Source organism: Nestor notabilis, unplaced genomic scaffold, assembly GCF_000696875.1.
Source record: "Nestor notabilis isolate BGI_N333 unplaced genomic scaffold, ASM69687v1 scaffold17301, whole genome shotgun sequence".
Taxonomy (NCBI): domain Eukaryota; kingdom Metazoa; phylum Chordata; class Aves; order Psittaciformes; family Psittacidae; genus Nestor; species Nestor notabilis.
Genome location: NW_009914456.1, coordinates 16633 through 35647, shown reverse-complemented (window position 1 = coordinate 35647; position 19015 = coordinate 16633). Strand labels below are relative to the sequence as shown.

The 19015-nt window shown below is 36.0% G+C and overlaps 1 protein-coding gene across 1 annotated transcript in view; it reads right to left on the bottom strand.

The window, feature by feature from the left end:
- The window catches only part of SCAF11 (SR-related CTD-associated factor 11), a gene marked incomplete at its 3' end in the record, with an annotated part of 29453 nt that overhangs the window by 9209 nt on the left and 1229 nt on the right, over positions 1-19015 (bottom strand). Inside the window, exons 3-9 of the mRNA XM_010023678.1 lie at positions 10314-10391; positions 8522-8619; positions 7383-7450; positions 6681-6736; positions 4739-4845; positions 3745-3834; positions 2365-2471 (exon numbers count right to left, since the gene is read on the bottom strand). Of these exons, the coding sequence (XP_010021980.1) occupies positions 2365-2471; positions 3745-3834; positions 4739-4845; positions 6681-6736; positions 7383-7450; positions 8522-8619; positions 10314-10391 (604 nt within the window). The remainder of the gene's footprint in view (positions 1-2364; positions 2472-3744; positions 3835-4738; positions 4846-6680; positions 6737-7382; positions 7451-8521; positions 8620-10313; positions 10392-19015) is intronic.

The following is a 19015-nucleotide window of genomic DNA, read 5'->3' as shown; positions in this document are numbered from 1 at the left end:
AACCACCACCAACACCAGTGGAATGTGGGAATCCCGACAGAATTAAAAGACAAGTTATTTTTGCAGCACTTTCAAAGTCTACTTGTGAAACACAACCCGCTTTTTATCATTCCTTGCTACTTGTAAAATTTTAACTGACAAGCTTCACCAGCTTTGGACTTGGACCAAATAAATACAAGGGATTTCAGCCCACTGAATCTTTATTTAAAAACACTTTAATCATGCAAAAGAAGTGCATAATGCCAATCTACATTGTTATGGTATTTGTGGAGTCCCTAATCCATTTTCAGGTCAAATTAGTAAAAAGACTATTTAATGGTCACAGAATCTAAAAAAAACCTGCAGCAGCTGCAGGGAAGATTCAGGCAGTAGTTATACATCACTGATCCTTCTATGCCTCCTAGCACAACTCTGGAAGCAACAATAGGAATTGTAAAACAAAAATAGCTGGAAGGGGAAAAAAAATTTAAAAAAAAAAAAAAAAAATCCTTTTCTTTCCTTATCAAGGCTCAAATTTAAGATCTGCTGATTCTCCCAAAAAACAGCGTAAAGGATTTAGTTCCATATTCTGCCTTAGGAGTTGACAATGTTATGAGCATTTATAAATTAGTTGCTGATACTATCAACAATTCATAGAATCATAGAATGGTTTGGGTTGGAAAGGACCATAGGATCCCCTAGTTCCAACCCCCCTGCCATGAGCAGGGACACCTCGCACTACACCATGTTGCCCAAGGCTCTGTCCAACCTGGCCTTGAACACTGCCAGGGTTGGAGCATTCACAACTTCCTTGGTCAACTCGTTCCAGTGCCTCACCACCCTCACAGTAATTTCTTCCTTATATTTAACCTAAATCTCCATTGTTTAAGTTTGAACTCATTACCGCTTGTCCTGTCATTACAGTCCCTCTCCAGCATCCTTGTAGGCTGCCTTCAGACACTGCAAGGCTGCTATGAGGTCCCCACACAGTCTTCTCCAGGCTGAAGAGCCCCATCTTTCTCAGCCTGTCTTCATACGGGAGGTGCTCCAGCCCCTTTATCATCCTCATGGCCCTCCTCTGGAGGGACACCACAGCTAAACACAATACTCCAAGTGGGGTCTCACGAGAGCAGAGCAGAAGGGCAGGATCACCTCCTTCGACCTGCTGGTCACACTTCTTTTGATGCAGCCCAGGATATGGTTGGCTTTCTGGGCTGCAAGCGCACACACAACGTTAGGCTATTTACTCGCATGTTCTAAACAGCGTTGAAAAATAATCTGAAGCTTATTCAAATTTCTTTATCAGATGAGAGAAAAAACTGTTCTTGGGGTTGGTTGTTGTTTTTGTAAAAATGCTTCTAGTGCATACTAACAAAGAAGCCTGACTGTATATGTAGAAAGATGAACGGAAGTCAAGAGATAGGAGCTAGCATGTATACTCATTACTACTATAAGCTGAAATAGTTAAGGATCAGTTAAATTGCATTGCCAAACATCAGAGTCTCATAGGAGCAACCTATACGTTTTTCACTGGGCAATGTGGAGGTAACGTATGTACCTCTCAAAAGAATGAAGAATATGAATGAGTAAAACATCTTTTATTCATGATCTTTCTACTACTTAACTCTTCCCAGCTTCCTCAATTTTTGTAAGCCATGAGACCCAGATCTCTCCTCTTTGCCTACCAGTCAAGTGAAAATAGTGTAATTCCCAGCTCAAAGAAGGTATTAACCCTAGCCTTAAAACCAGCATTCTTTTGTTTTCACTTCTTTGAACTTGTGCAGCCTGTTGGAAGAGAAACTACATTCTTGCTGACTATGGAGAGAGAGAGGTTGTTAAAGTAACTGGAAGAAGGTCTTCTGCTAAATTCCTGCCAGATCCTGGAGCTCAAGCCCTTCTGCAAGCTGTTGCCGTACAGAGCTTGTAGGCATACCAAAATAGATCCATATACTGTACTGTTTCCTCACTACTCTTCTTCTCTGTCAGGATACAATTTGTTCATCAGACTGCAGAATATACTCCTGAAATATATCAAGCTATTCATAATATATAACAAAATGAGATTTAGCCTTAAGCAGTAAGAAAAGAAGTTGTAACTTTAAAGAAAGTGTTGCGTTTAGAAATGGAATTAAGTTACACAAAATACTTATTTTCATCTTCAAATGAATGAAGAACACTTATGTCTGTTTGGGGGTGGCTGGTTCATCTTCTACATTCTAATTTCAGAAATAAACCAGATGATTTTGAAATAGTACCAAACTGCATCAAAACAGGCTTGTTTTTTTTCTGTTTACTGTACCTATATATTCCACATTGATTTCTAAGAACCTCATTTAACAACATACCACATGAGCGATAAGTAAAACTTACAAAAAAAAAGTTTACCAAAGTTTTCCAAAGGCCTGATATTTGTTGGAAGAATTGTCCCTGCCACTGTAGTAGAAGTGAGAAGAAAGGTCTCAGCTTCAGCTCCATAAGACATTAAAGGAATTCTAGAAATGTAAAAGCATTAACATGAGTTTTCTTAGCTGTTTGTAGCAAGTTTTGGAAACAATGCACAAAACCAAAGCAAGAGGCAACTATGACACTTCCAACCTCACCACAGCTGGAGAGAAAGGCAAAGCTGACAGCAAACAGAACTTCCTTTCTCACATTAAATTTCAGGTTTATGCTATTGCCTAACCTAGTAAAACAGTTTGAAAAAGTATTGTTAAAGTAATACACACTTGGCTTTCTTCAAAGCCAAACATAGAACAGTCTACTCCAGATTAGCAGGCTGTACCACTGAAAATAAAACTCTGAACACTGAAACAGCACTTGAGCAGAAAAACAGCCTTTTTTGTGCATCAAAATCTAACACGACAATTTAGTAAAGGTGGCTTTTTTTTTCCCAACCAAACCAAACCAATACATACTTATTCAGACTCCCTCAGCAAACCCTGTGCAAAACAAAGTTTAGTTACCCATCTACAGTTTTTCAGTTATCACCCAATTGGAATGAAACTTTCCATAAGGAAAAGTATGTGTAAAAAAAAATATTATTTAAATCCTACATGCAACTTATAATTCAAAATCTCTTTACTTGCTCTTTATCCCTTGTTTTATGCCAAAGAAAGTAAAGAGATATGTCGTGAAATTAAGATCATAGACCAATTTATTACCGTGTTATTTTAAAATCAGGAGGGTTTTATGCTTCTGCTTTATATTCATGAAAACACCCTTAGGGTATATTTTAATATGCATCTGCTCTTTGACAAAAGAAATTACTTTATGTTCTCTGTTTCATTTGATATTCATTTATTATCTCTTTCTAAATGCATTTGTTTATAAACAGTTACAAAAAGAAGTTAGAACCAACGCATGAGAGAGGAGTATGGGAGGTGAGTGGGAAATCAGAATCAGACTGATGTTAAAGTGAACAGTCTGATTTCTAGTGATAGAAATAATTTAAACAGCACATTGAACACTAACTTCCAAATAGAAAATATATTTAAAAGTGTGTTTCTGCATATTAAGATGCACAAGTCACTGCAGTTATTGTGCTTGTCATGAGTACCAGAAAAGCATTAAGGTATACAGAAAAGAATCTACTGACATAAAAATAGCACGTGGCAAATACACGAAAATTTAACCAGTTACATACAAATACTATTTAGTTTTGTGATCAAATGATATTCTATCTAAAGAGTAATCTGAATTCATCAAATTCCAAACTTGGAGTATATCTTACATTAAGACCCTTTGCACTGAATGCAAAACATGTACCTTTCAACTCTAGCAATCACAGATGAACAGGACAAGTCCAGTTCTTGTCTCTTCTGTCTGATCACTGCATCAACTTCGGTGAATTCTGTACTGAAATACAAATTTCATACAAAAAGTTACAAAAAGTAACTCTGTACCACCATAATTTTCAGTAATTACATCTATCAATGACCTTAAAAAAAAAAAAAAAAATATTTAGCTGTATTAGAACTTTAAGAGTCATGATGAAACTATGCATGGTTATTGTTCAGAGGGGAAAAAGCAGTCATAGTAGATGTTAACAGTCCTAAATAAATGAGGCAGACAGAATGGAAAACAGGAGACGTGTCTATGGGGAGTTGAAAGATGGGAGGAACTTTGCATCCTTGACAAAGTAATGCTATTGCATGCATGGCAATTTTTATTTTTCTTTTACACACTGCTGAAAACATACACACAGTAATTTTTTTATTAGGCCATATTATCCAAATAATGTTCTTCTAGATGGTTCTTTTTCTTCCATTTTATCAACCAAGAAATTTTTTTTTAACACCGTTCTTGCGTATTAGGCTCATTAAGCAGAACTGCTTCATGTGTGTTTAAGGTATTCCTCTCGGAATCAAGGAACAACAAACCAGATTCTTTCTGATACAAACCAGGATATTTACTGTTAAGTGTTTTGCTAACTGCTGTAGGAATGAATGGACTAACCCTTTCTTACCCGAGGCTTCAATTCAGCAAAGAGAATAAATATGAGCTAAAAATAAAACTTATTAACTCCTATGAAATCAGTGAGATTAAAAGCACACACAATCAAGTATTTTAATGCTGAGCACAGGACAGAAATCGAGGTGTGCCCGTAACAATACTCATTTTAACAAGTTTGTGTTTATCCTCTAATAAATACAATCTTAAAAATATTTCAAGCTAGTATATACAAACAGGAGCAGAAGGAACTATAGCAGCTGCAATACAGTAACACGTCAGTTTCTCTTAAGCACTAGTATATACTAACCAGTCATTTCTACAGCTAAAAGAGGATTCTTCATTGCTACCACCAGCCGGAAGTGTGCTGAAGAAATTAGTTCTGAAGCACTCACTCCAGCATGTCTGTCTTCTGGGCTACAAAAAAATATTATGAATTAAAGATATATGGAATAAAATAATTAACATATAATACATTAAGATGCACTGAATTTAAACCATGTCAGCAAAGCCAGCTCACAAAAAGCAGGCACCATAGTAGCTCCATAGTTATATGCTGAGATCTGCAGTTACACAAAGAAATCTCCAAATTTTCAACACCTGCTCTCTGCAGATAAGCTTTATATTTTATATAAGCTTTCCCTGGCAAAATCTTTAATGCTCCATGCAGAAATTATGAATAAATGAGCCTGATCCTTACTATTTCACAATTTCCACTTCTGCTACCTAATGAACCACAGGAGTTACAACACTAGCACCCCCAGAGCCCTTCACAGCAGTTCAAACGAACAAGAAAACCTAAACACAAGTAGCTGGCATTCTCCTTTCCCTTCAGGTAGTATTACAAAATGAAGATTGACTGGTGTTTGTTTACTGGGTCCTCACGCAAAGGTCCTCACTCAGAATCCACCTCATATTCGAACAAATACCACCTTCTATTGCAATTGTTAACACCATCTAGCCACCCACTGAATGTCAGTGTAATTCCTTGTCTCCTGTGCAGCAAACTCTGCTCCTGTGTACTAGGCTGGCTGCAGGGGCCAAAAAACCCCTGCACCACCACCCTCTTGACACCTTTTTCTAGACTACTGGACAGACACACTTACCTACATTGACCTGTTTTTGCCATTTATACCCTTTCACCTAAAGGGCTAATGCCACCTTGAATCTGACTAAAATATTCCTGTTTATAAATGTGTGTCCCAAGTATGCAGTCATTACCCATATGCTCCATCAAACTTTGGCACAGAGAGCTGGTTTTGATGGGAACACACCCTATTTCATCAGCATGCAAATACTAAGCTTCTTCTAAAAAGCTGTTGCTTTTAAGTTTTATTTTAAAAATATTATCATTATAAACACTAACATTACTCCTTCCGTTCAAAAAAACATATCCAGATGTTCCACAAATATCTTTATGAGGCAGCATTTAGTAAATCACTGCTTTAAGTTCTTTTAAATTTTGAAAGTTTACTGGATAATTCAGCCCTGTACCTCCTCCTGAAGGTTTTTTAATGGTTCTGCTTTTGCTTATGCACCTTTTTGCAACAGGTACCATTTGAGACATTAATGCTAATAAATCGTGCACAATAAATCAGTGAAGCTAGGTAGGAAAGCATTCGCCAATCCTGGAGAGAAATCAGATGCTGATCTACCATTAAGCCCTATCCTTCCAGTTCAAAACTTCCTCAATTAAATGAAAGGTACCCTTAGCTTTACATGGTAACAGAACCAGAATTTCTAAATACCTGATTTAGAAGGGGAAGGCTGGAGCTAAAGATACCTCTGAGAACTATCGTGTATAAGCACCAAATAAAGTGACAACTCAGGCCACCAGCTACTGAAAAGACCATGGCAAATGTCCATGGCTTATCTGAACCAATTACTTGGTCGATTAGAACTCTGTATTTTCATAAGAATAATGAAAACCTTCATTATGATGGTACTTGGTTGGCAGCTTGTAGCTGATACCATCTTCTTGTGGTGAAGGAAGTGAAAAAAGGGTAGTTACAGTATCTTATAATGTAACAGCCTAATCTAAATGAAAATATTCCCCACCACAAAACTGTTTAATCTGAGAGAGAAGCTTTTATCACCTAGCACTATATTCTAATTAATACCTTCAAGACAGAACCCCCATAGTTTGAATCATACTAAAACTAACAAATAAAAGTTAACCTTAAAAATAAGCAGAAGATAGCTAAGTGCTTTCATGAAAAAATGTTCACAGATATTTCATTATTAGAACTAACCTTGCTTATCTTCACAGACAAAGCTTTCTTGTTTCGTTTGTCATACAAAATACCACCTGCGTGCAATAAGAAACAAAACTCTGATCTTAAATTCAGCATTAGTTTTTAATTGTTTCTCAGTATCACAAACACAATGAAAGGTTAATTAAAATATGTATCAAGTGTATTTACAATGTGTTTATATACAAACTGAGTAAAATTAAAAGGCATGCACCTTCACAATAGCTTGTTATATATCAAGCTGTTTTCACCTCAGATATTTGCTTAGTTTCAGAAGTTATGAACACATTTACCCAACAATAACTATTAAACAAGCTTCTCAAAACGGCAGCCCCAAAATACAGCTAAGTGCTTAATGTGTCTGAAATCTCACAAAAAAAGCTTCCTGTGAATAAAAGCTAGTCAATAGCTATGCACCAACTGTCTGATGCAGAAAACGATGTTAGGTTGAAATCAAACACATTTCACTTGTGACTGAAATTGAAGAGGCTGTTTCAAGTAAACTAAGGACAGTAGTTTCACACACTGCCATTTTGTTCTCTTAAGTTCCATGCTTGTATTCCTTAGTATTTGATTTTCATATCCAAATATAAGCAATACTAATCATAATAAAATAATAAACTGGCTCATCAGGAAATAAATTCTAGCATTCCTTAACAAAACCCAGCGATTCTAGCAAATTGAGGACAAATACCAACTTACTGTATTTTTTCTTCACAACTTTGCTTAACCTTGCCGCTAAGTGCCCTCTGTCTGGACATACAGCTCTTCTGCAAGATTAACAAAAGACATTACAGAAGTTATTTCTGGGCACAGTTGAGCTGACAGTGCATGCACCCAAACAGAATCAGCTCCTATATAAAAGAGTTATTTTGTGCAGTTAAACAAAGTTCTGACTGCTACTAAAACCTGTACTTGCATCATGTGTATCACCTTCCATATATTAAAAACCACAGTGCTTCAAAAAGCTTACAGATGGAAAAAAAGAAAATCCATTTACACACCAAAAGTTGATAACCTGCATATTAAATCTGAATGCCTTATTTTGCTTAATTTCAACATGTGAAAGATGTTACAACCTGCTTCCATAAATACTTTTAAGAATATCAAAGTCAATGGTGATTCAGAACAGGAAGAGGCAGAGATTGACCTTATTTATTTTCTAATAAGACCCAAAAAATGGTAATTTACTTTCAGTTATCTTTTCTGTAGTGAAGTCTGCTTCAAATTCAGTATCAAGAACTCTGTATATCATATATCCTGTTAAACCCTGACTTCAGATTATCACTATTTAGTGAAATTTGTCTGTGTAATCCTGAGCTTCCCCCTATATAATGCAGCAAATGTGACAAGATAAAGCTTCTCAAAACGGGAATGTTACTTTCACATCTCCTCTCAATCTCACTAGAATAAAATCAGTTCTTAAGTGCTACTATGTTTTATAGCAAGAGGAACACTACAAATGCTTATAACATACAAGAAAGGGGATGTTTGTTTAGATAACCAAAGAAAAATATATCTATTGTTAAAATATGATCTAGCCATAAAATCTTAATTTAAATGAATAAAAAAATCTGTCAGAATGTCTTAAAAAATGCACTATCACAGAACTCAATGCATGAAATACGGTGCTCCTTACTCCTTGCTTGTTATTGTAAGTATTGAAGTGGGAACTACATCAGTGAAAAAAGTAAAGCTAAACTACCACTGATGGAAAACAGTTTATTTTAAAAGAAACTTATTTTTTTAGAATTTTTCCAGGGTGTACATTTTAAAAGAGTTGACTTCATATATTTTTGAATATTCCAAATAGAATACTTGAAATTACATGGATGACCAACCTCACAAAATTTCTTCTCTTAGCATGGCTATATTTTCCCTTATTGCAGGCACAGTGTTTGTCGTCATCCTTCCTCCTTAGTTGCTTTTTAACCTGAACCTGTATTGAAAAATAAAGTCAATTCAATCTAGAATCTCAATACACATGGGCTTTAAATTTATTTAAAGACTGTTAATGTCTACAGAGAAAATAAGCTCAAACAGAAGAACTTGAAAACATTTCAAATCATTACTTTTTTAACCTCAGTTTGTGTATTTGATGGGTTTATTTGTTTTTCACGAAATGGGAAAAATCCCTCCTCAAGATGTACTTTGGCTATGCCAGAGATGCATAGTAATTCCACAGCACCCTGAACATTCAAGACTGCCATGGCAAGTATCTCAAAGCTATACTCTGTCTTCCACTGAGATTTGGAAACTAAGTTTTTTTTAAACCACATCGGTTGATCTGAATACGTAAGTTTCAGCTTGGAAAAATGCTGAACTACCACTCAGTTTCAAATACCTCCTTATAATTAAAACCCACCCAATTTTCCTCGGGAGCATAACAAATTACGAATTTTACACAGCATTTTTTCCCCCCCATCCATCTTCAAAATTCTAAGAAAGCAATACAACTTTTTATTACATATTACGAAGTTACTTCAATGGCTACATTGCCATTGTTTGTGTTAGATATCCTATATTTCTTCATTCTAGAATACTGGCTTTATATGCAACTCCTTAAGCTATTAGCATTCTAATTATGACTATCACAAAGAGAAAGTTGCCGATGTCCTGATTGTGCCACTGCTAATATTGACCATCGTGTCAGCATTTCTGTGTACAAATTCCATCTACCCCTATGTTCCAGTGGCTCATTTTCAGAGCATTTTCCTTGTTCTCTGCCCATCTGCTTGCATTGCAGTTCTACAAGCAAAGAACCTTTCAAACTGTATTTTGATACAGCCTTTAGGCTTTTCTAAATGAAAACTTCAGTTTATCTTGTTTCAGCTACTTCCTTGTTTCTTTAGAAATAAAGAAGATAAAATATGCCAGCATAGTTTTCTATGAGAGGAAGTATCTGTGGCTGTCAGCATGCTTCCTTTGCAGTTGACTACCTGAGCCTCTAGAAGCACAAAAAGTAGTAGAAGCCTGTTTTCTAAACATTTCAAAATGCAAAACCACCACCTTAGGAATTTCTTATAACCATAATTTCTCCACAGAATTTCAAAACTGTACACAGAATTATCAGCATCATTCTATATACATTTTCCAGATCATTTATTAGAATGAAGTTTTATTTTCCTACTTCACAAACTAATCTCCCTAGCAATGTTATTCAGCAGAGTTGAAAGCTGAAAAAAAATCAGAAGTTTAGGTTGAAGAAGGCTTAGCATTACTTGATTCCTCTTGCCTTCATGTGTTTTTGTCTGTGAACTAGAGGCTGTGAACATAAAAGATTCACCTCAGCTAAAAAAAAAAAGGCAAGACTGTGTGCTACTTGATACAGCACTTGTTTACAAAACCTAGTTAAAAAACATGCTGAGACCATTTACTATACTTCTATTCTTGGATATATCAGGAACACTCAAAGATACTATAATGTAACAATAGCAGCTTTGTGATTATTATTACTGTAAACACTTGCTTTGAAAAAATATAATTAGGAATAATTTCTAGCTTCAAATACGTAATAGAAACATTAAAACAGTAATTATTTCATTAGGAAAGCTTATTTAACACAGACGTATGAATAAAAGGTTGTGTGCTCCTACAACTGAAGTTTCTTAAGAAAGTAAGTCTGGAACTTACCTTTATCTGCTCTTCCAATGCATCAAGCCTGCATACTGCCTGAAATGGTCTGCGATCAATAGGACATGAAGCCTGTATCTGAAAAATTATTCTTCTTATTACAAAATTCGTAATAAGTTAGAAGTCTCAGTTTTCTATACTTTCATTTCAATATATAAGCCATTATAGTAGCTTACAGAAGCACACAGAATTACAACTTATTCACAGTAAGAATGTATTCATACACATTATGCAAACACTCAGTATTTTGTTTCATGTAAGTGGATTTCTCCTTATGGGAAAATGTTAAGGAAGCAAGAATTTAACTCAGAAGTTGTGTTCAAAAAAGGAAAAAGGTTTCACATTATTAACTATATTCTTTTATTTTTTAATCCCTGTTAGGCAATTGGTTTTATACCAATACGCTCATGTCCTTTGCATTTCTTTTTGTTCTAATGTTTTATTTCTTCATGTTATTTTCAACAGGAAGTGTGCCCCCAAAATATAAAACTGGGAAGACCAACGGCAATCAGGCTAACATCTTCCCTTATCTTGCGTTATCTACTCGACTAGACTACACCTCTTTTTTTGCAGTCAGCAGAGAGAACAGATTCCCACTTGTAAGACAGCTGAAGTTTTACAAATCAATTTGCAAGAGAATGAACTGAAAGTTATTTTGAATGAAATACAGATTGGTTTTTTTCCCCCAGTCACCTAAACACCCTATTATTGAGGCTGTACTACATCAGATAACAGCAACACACACAGAGAACAATAAAATGTTATTGGCCATGGAAGAGAGAAGCTTCAACTGAAGGTCCACACAACTGGATCATATAGTTAATCATCTTTCAGGGAAACCTATCAGATACTAAGTTTTTCTGCTAGAGAACTGTTCACTCATTTTAATTCCAGACATGTGTTTGGGAGGTGAGGGGGGTGAGCTTTCTTTGATTGATTGGTTTTGCCACTATGTTGTCATGTGTGTCAATCCCCATCCCCATTGTGAGGTGAACAGGCTCAGTTCAGAATTGTTCTAATACAAAGAAGAAACCAAAACCACACAGCCTCCAGCCCTAATTCATCCACTGAACAAGAACTAGTATACAAAGTATATGCCCTTAAGAGGCATTCAATTACTGCCCTTAAGAGAACTATCAGGGTATTACACTTTTTATTTATGCAAGCAAGACACAGTATTAGAATTGCATAAGCAGCTATGAGAGACTTGCATGTGAACTCTGCCCTGAAATTCAGTGGTGAATTTAATTCTTGTCTTTTCACTGGGGTTTTCAATTTTTCAGTTCATTCTGTTCTTTTCTCAATTTCAGAGAGTGTTCAACATTTTTCACTTATAGAGCCCCCAAACCTTGAGCACTCAGGAAGCATCTGATTTCAAGGGAAGTAGATAGCACAGAGTTGGACTGATTAAAAAAAAAGTCCCCCAAACCCCCAGGGGTAGTTTCATGAACAAGTTGTTGAACAAGAACGCAAGTTAAAGCCATTACCTCTCCTTTTGATGCTCTGGTATTTTATCCTAACTAAAAACTTGTCCCTGTTGGAGAATACCCATTGTTCCCTGCAGTGTCATGGCCTTGGTTAAGAAAAGCATATTGGGTAATTAAGCCAGTTCCCTAAGGACTCATCATGAATCAGTTTTTGTCCTGTAGTCAATGCAGAGCTAACCCACAGAACATAGCAGTGTATTGTTCAGCTGGGATAATTTGATAGCATGCAATGTACTGTAACTGCTGTGTCAGCTGCAAACTTCAAGGTAAATACTTTGATTCTTAGATATATCAGACTGTTAAAGATAGGTAGGAGAAAGTTAATTTTCTTAGTAATTTTCAATCTCATTTCAGGATTTACCTTAGCCAAAAAGTAAGTTTTTCCAGGATTACAACTCATTTCTACATCAAATTTACACCTGAATATTAAGTTACGTTCCCAAGTTTAAGTCACAGTAATTTATGTTTGTTCATTGAAACAGAGTATCACAGAACACTAAGTGTTACTAGCAGCAATCCATTCGAAAAATGTTCACCGCTGTATTTTCAGTTCTTCCAGACAAATGTTGAACAATCACATAGTTATATATAGTTACAGGAAAAGAGGAAAACATTCTGGAAGAATCAAAAGCTACCGTTCAGTTCAGGTATGTTCAGAAACAGCAGATGCTTTTTCCACTCCTACTCAGTGGCTTTTTGCAGTCCTAGCATTATCTGATAGTTTGCAACAAATCTCAAAAGAGATTCTAGTAAAGACAGGGCAGTCCCATGCGCACTTCTAAGCCCCCCAGGCACAGTACAACTGCAGCGTAGCCCTGAGGAAAGTTAGAGGTTACTTCATCTGTATAACTCTTTCATCTGCTAACATATAAGAACAAGCCTTTTAAATGGAAGAAGAAAAAAACCCTTTCTCCTGTCCCTTTCCCCAACAGCAAGACTGAATTTGTGCTACTAAATAAAGGACTGCTGGTAAAAAACGTTGACTATATTTTTACAAGAAGCAGTCATGAGGAGTGGTGGCCTTTTATTCATCTCTTTCCTCTTTTTTTGAGAATATAGTTCAGTAACAAAGGTGGTCAGTCTTCTTTCATCCAAGGCAAGTTAGCAATTCCTCACTTCTGAGGCTTCTGTTCAGGTAGCAGCAAAAGTAACAGTAAATGTACACTGTCCTTTTAAGGAAAAATACTTAAAACAAGAAAAAAAGCCTGAGATGGAATGAGTCCAAGCAGCAGCTATCGCTTTTATTGTGCACACAAGGAAGGAGGGGTGTGGGATGTGTCACAGCTTTAGAAGAACCACAGCTTCATACAGTATCTTTCTTTAACATAACTGTTTGAAAACCAGAACATGTAGTATTTAATGTAATCATCAAAATCACTAGAAGCTCACAGCTAGTATTTGTGACTTGCTTTGCTTCCCAACAGTGCTTTTGTTGGGGAAACATGGAATAGTGGCTCAGCACACTTCAAAATGTCTTCAGCTGTTTTACTCTTCATAGAAAACTACTCACAGTTCTCATATTAAAACTGGTAACTCTATAGGGATTCATTATTTCACCTATCTTGTGACATCTGGAGAATTCTCTCCATAAAACATGTAAGCATTCATGAAATGTGCAACCCCTGAAAAGCTCATATCCATGAGCACGTGTGTGTTTGGCTTTAAGTTAGAAAAAAAAAAATATTTCATAGTATTTTATTGGTTTCTGATAACCCCTTAGAAAAAAAATCCTGCTTTAGCTCCACAGGCATAACTTCACATTCAGTATTCCTGTAACTGCTACAGCACCACAAAACAGTGATCTGTACACTCAAGGAATAAATGTCCCTTATCTTAACTGCATCAGTTTCAAACAGCATTTGAGCAAAGTGAGGTAGACAAAGGGCTGAAGCAGTTACTGTATTTCAGCTAGGAACTGTTAGAAAGCTATACAAATATGTGCAAGCTAAGCCCAAAGCATATTTGACTGATAAAACAACTTTGGCAGTTATTTTATCAAGTAAAAAATAATCCCATCTCATCAAGTAGTAACAGGATTTATTTATTTTTTTATTAATTTACAAGCAGCCCATAATCAAGCCTGTTCTTCAACTACTGTATTGAAAAGCTGATCCAAAACGAAACACTATCCTTCACTCTTTACTGCTTTTTTATTAGAGAGCCTGTTAAATAATACCAGATTCTTGTAACTAAACTCAGGCTTAAAGGCAATGTTTAGATTGTAAAAGTAAGGTCTGTATATTTTGTTACACCTAGTAATAATAGTACACAAAAAAGCCTACAATTCCACCCCCAACTTCGGTGAAAAAGGAGACCGTAACAACACACGTAGTGAGAAACATTAACACCACCATGCAACAAGACAAAGTATATTTAAAGTTTTTGTAGTTATGCTTTAGGAAAGCACTATTTTCGACAGAAGATCCTAGGAGGGGTTTTGAAATATCATTCATGGATATTAAAGATACAGAGTGCATAAGAACAGAGATTCTAGCCCCAACACCTCATCAACAGGCCACCTAGGTGCAATTCTAAACAGCTGTCTTCTCTCTACCTGCATCATGCAGTTGTCTAGTCCTTAACTTCCAATACAAAATTGCTACAAAGTGTTGACAAGCTGTGTGTCACTGGCCCTCATTTGACACTATATTATTGGAAGAACTGAAGCCAAACTCAAAAGTACTCAGGCTTCTGCACTGCACTTTAACATTCATAAGCTGCTGCATGAATGTGCGTGATAAATCACAGAATCACAAAATGGTTAAGTTTGGAAGGGACCTCTGGAGGTTGCCTTGTCCAACTGCCCTTCTTTAGCAGGAAAATATGCCAAGAACAACTGTATACCACAAAGACAAATGGGTCATCTAAAAAAGATACCCAACATCCGCATTTTCTGAAAGAGTTTGACAAATACAGTTTTTCTATGCAGTAGTTCTCAAATGCACTGTCTGTGTATGCATTGCCTTGGATACGCTTGAACAAGGTTTTTTATTCTTGTGGGGTTTAGGTTTAGTGTTTCTTTGAACATATTTGGCTTGTGAATGTAATCTTAATCCCGCCCACAGTGGTCTGTATTGCAGATCACCGTGGAGTATATTACCACATAAGCTAATTCTTTCCTATATCTTTTAGGACAAAAGAAATCCAGTTCAGAAAGAACTACCATTCCAGTTACCATTCCAGTAACTGTTTACCCTCAGAATATATATGTGCAGGATATTCTACATAATCAATGATTCAAACTTTACACTAACACAAAGGAAACGTCTATTCTAAGAACAGAACATCTGCTAGAAATGTAATGAAAGACAGGTCTTTGTGCCAACTGCTTAGTTTTATTAAGTCAAGCACTGATACTGCACAGGGCCTTCCTGAATATGCCCCAGTGCTTTGGAGAATTTACAGCTGAATGTACTCCACTTTCAAATCCTCCAGATGAGGACAAATGAATTAAGGAAACCAGGTGCAAAAACTAAGGGATATAAGCTTAGTTGGGGAGGGTCTCTGAAATCTACATGTTTAACACAATCACTGTGATAATGCAGACAACACACTGAATCTTTTCTCAAGCACTCTTCTCTCATGATGGTTACTAAGAGGAAATAATAGAATAGCAAGGATAGAAATTGCAGTATATTTATTAGCACTCTGGAGAACAGAAGGGAAGTTAAAAACCCTACCATAAAGCAGAATAAATATCTATTTCCTCTAATTTAAGATTGTTTTCTTTGAATAGAATACAAAATAAGGCCAGTTTTCCTCTAATGCACAAAAGCAAGATACTATTGCTGCTAAAGCAGTTGCCTTAGACCTAGTTAAGTTCCCTTCATATTAGCTTTACTTAAATGCTTTCAGAACTCAAACTAGAACACGCGCTTATCAACTGAAATAAAAAATACAAACGTACCAGAAAAAAAAAGTTTAAAAATTTAGTTTTAACCCAACTAGTTTTCATCTACTAGTGGTATTACAGACAAGAGAAACACGTAACGTAATTACTTGCCTTGGTATAACACAACAGTACCAATAGTGTTTGAAGACTCTAGCTAGGAGGGTTTTTTTTGTTTGTTTATGGGTTTTGTTGTAGCTTCTCCCTCCCCACCTTTTTCTATACACAGCAATAGCCAAACTTGCTCTCTGTTATGTGGGCAGAATAATGTTATCATGTACATGTTCTTTACGCTGAAAGCAACCCTTCGCTTACACTATCGATCGTTCAGCACTCCCATTGAAGGCTGTGTCCGGTAACCTCAGCTCTGGATTTAGTGCCTTTTACTTTTTATGATCTTCCAACACATAGAAGTCTCAAGCTTGAAACTCTCCATTAGTAAATTACACAATGTTGGCTTACAGAAGCAGATGACAGATAGCATGGGATGAGGAACATTTATGTTACTCTTTGCACACCTACTGAAACAGACTCCAAGTGCGGTATGGCAGTCCTTGTGAGCTCACTAGTTAGCATGGCCAAAGGCACACAAGGTGACAGTCTAATAGTGTGGGAAAATTTAATAGTGTAGGCAATTGAGTTCAGTGCACAATGATGCTCTCAGATGCCACAATTAACTTCAGTAAACATAGCTAAAGAGAGCAGAACACCCCCTGAAAAAAACAGTTAATCTGATCCTGGTCTCCTCCTCCTTTTTCTTTTAGAAGTTGAACATCTTTGCTCAAAGGAAAACAAAATACAGCCCTGACTCAATTGCAGTGCTACTTAATACTGAAACTAAATGCTCAATTTAGCCACTAGGATCTAATATATTAGATGTTGTGTGGCAAATTTCCTACCCCTTTTTAGCCTGTCATGGGATGAACCTAAGATACTCACTTAGAAGCAATTTTTATATATTGCTTTTAAATGCAAACCTATCTATCTGTATTATCTTTCTTCATAAAAAGCAAAATCTTCAAAGTGTTATGGCTACTGCTTGCAGACAGAAAACCTGCTGGTACAGGACCGTTAATGCAGTTGCAATGTTGAAAATCTCACATAGAAGAGGGAGCAGAATGGTAAACAAACTCTTACCGTCTGCCTAAACTACCCTGGTTTTAATTAACATCTACACAGTTTTATATAAAAGCTGTGAACCTCAGAAGAGCAATGATTACGTACAATTTGGAAACAACACTTTAAAGAAGTAGCTGCTCCTGTTATATTTTGAAGACCAGATGCAACACAGAAAGAGAGTGGAAATATCCAACTTGAACACAGACTGCTGGCAAAATCTTGAAGTGTATGAAGCATAACTACAGATACACAAAAGAGCACTTCAAGTAATGTGAACAGTACATTAAAAAAAAAAAAAAAAAAAAAAGAGGGGGAAGCCTAAAGATTTCACTTCATCTTACTCTCAGTTTCGTTGTTCTCTAGGACTTAAAACAGGAAAACAGTGGTTTTAAAACCAATTTATTCATACCCAATAAAAATACTTAACCTTTAAACAGAATCTGGTAGCATATTTTTTAAAGGGCAAATAATTTTTGCATCTTCGTTATTCAGAGTGCTTAAATTTGACTACTTGTCAATTATTTAGTTTTTGTTAGTTATGATCAACCAAAAATTAGCAAAGAAAGCTAAAACTTATGCAACACTTAAAAAAAAAAAAACAAAAAAACCCAAACAAAAAACATTGACTCACTAAGTATTAACAAAGGACACAAAATCCACAAGGCATCAGCATGCTTCAAATGGCCACATGCTTGTAATATGTTTCAATCACTACAAGCTATAAAACCTCATATGCTTCTCACAGCTGAAGCTTCTGAACATCCGTCAGTTTCCAACATTTGGTTTTTTCCCCCCCCCCCCCTTAATTAAAACTATGAAGTTTCACAAGCTCAACAACAGGTCCAACTGTCACACATCCTCAGAACAGGAAGGCTGGCTGATTTTATCCATCAGATGTCACTAATGGAAAGAAGCAGTAGAAGCCTTACATAGCTTTAAAAACAACCCCCCACTGTTTTTATGGCATCACATATACTTCACCTGTAAACTCTTTAAGAGCAGAAGTCTCTTTTATTCTATTTGGATAGTACTTTGTGGAAAAAAAGTACTGACATGACAAGAAAAATGTTACATCATTCACTTGCCTCTTCGAAACAAGAAAATTTTCCTTCCTCATTGGGCTTAAAAGCATCTGTTAGACAATGTGAACAAACTCAAATCCAGCAGCAAGCCCTCCATCTACCATACATGTCACTATTTATTGTCTTTCAGCTGCCATTATAACAACCAGCTAAGGAAGTCGGGATAAAACTGTGGATGAGAACTTCCTGTTCCCTTATAAATAAAAGCATTGCAATTAATCATTTGCAGAGCAGAAAATCTGGCATCAGAATATTTAGTTTATTATCTAGTTTGTGAATCTAAAGCGAGTTTCATCTAATAACCTTGTTTTAATATGGTGAAGTTCACATAAAATCTTCAGAAAGAAGTGATTTATGGTACTGTTAGCCTTCAGCAATAAATAACACAGAAATCAAGGTTAAAAACATAGTAAGTAAAAAATAATACATGAGTATATTGTATGTATACACAGAGCAATGCCAACCTAATGAAGGATATACTGCAACCAAAATCCTTTTTTACTTCAAAATGGGATTTATTGTGAAAAAACAATACCAATTCAAGTTCACAGAAGCAGGATGAAAACCAGCATCTCATTTGAGCACACCCACCCCTCCAATATAGTATAAAGCAACTCTATTTTGATGTTTTATATTGACAATTAAAAAACTTGCAGAAAAGGTAGATACCAAAGACTCAATGCAATGACTACAGGGCACATGTGAGGAAAAAGGGATTAGATAGAACAAGATCATTAAGAACTTGTTCAACAAATCATTTAAGGTTCCAGAACTATCTAAAAGGTACTGACATAGATCAAATCATAGCCTATTTAGCCACAGACATATTTAAATCGACTTTTTAATTCAGAATAGTACTAAACCTTTTAGCTGAATTCTCTTTAGAGTTAGAAAACTAAGGTTTTATCAGACTCATTTTGTAGACTAACATGAAAATATATTAGTCCCAGCCCTAAGAGTTGACAAAATGACAAACAGCATAAGAGGTAACAAAATTAAGCTAATGACACTGCAGTATTATAACATGTACATAATACTGTCTGATCTTCCAAACAGCCAACACCAATTTTTACTGATCCCTAATCTCTAGAAACCATGGAAATCAAGTTGCCTAGTGGGGGGGGG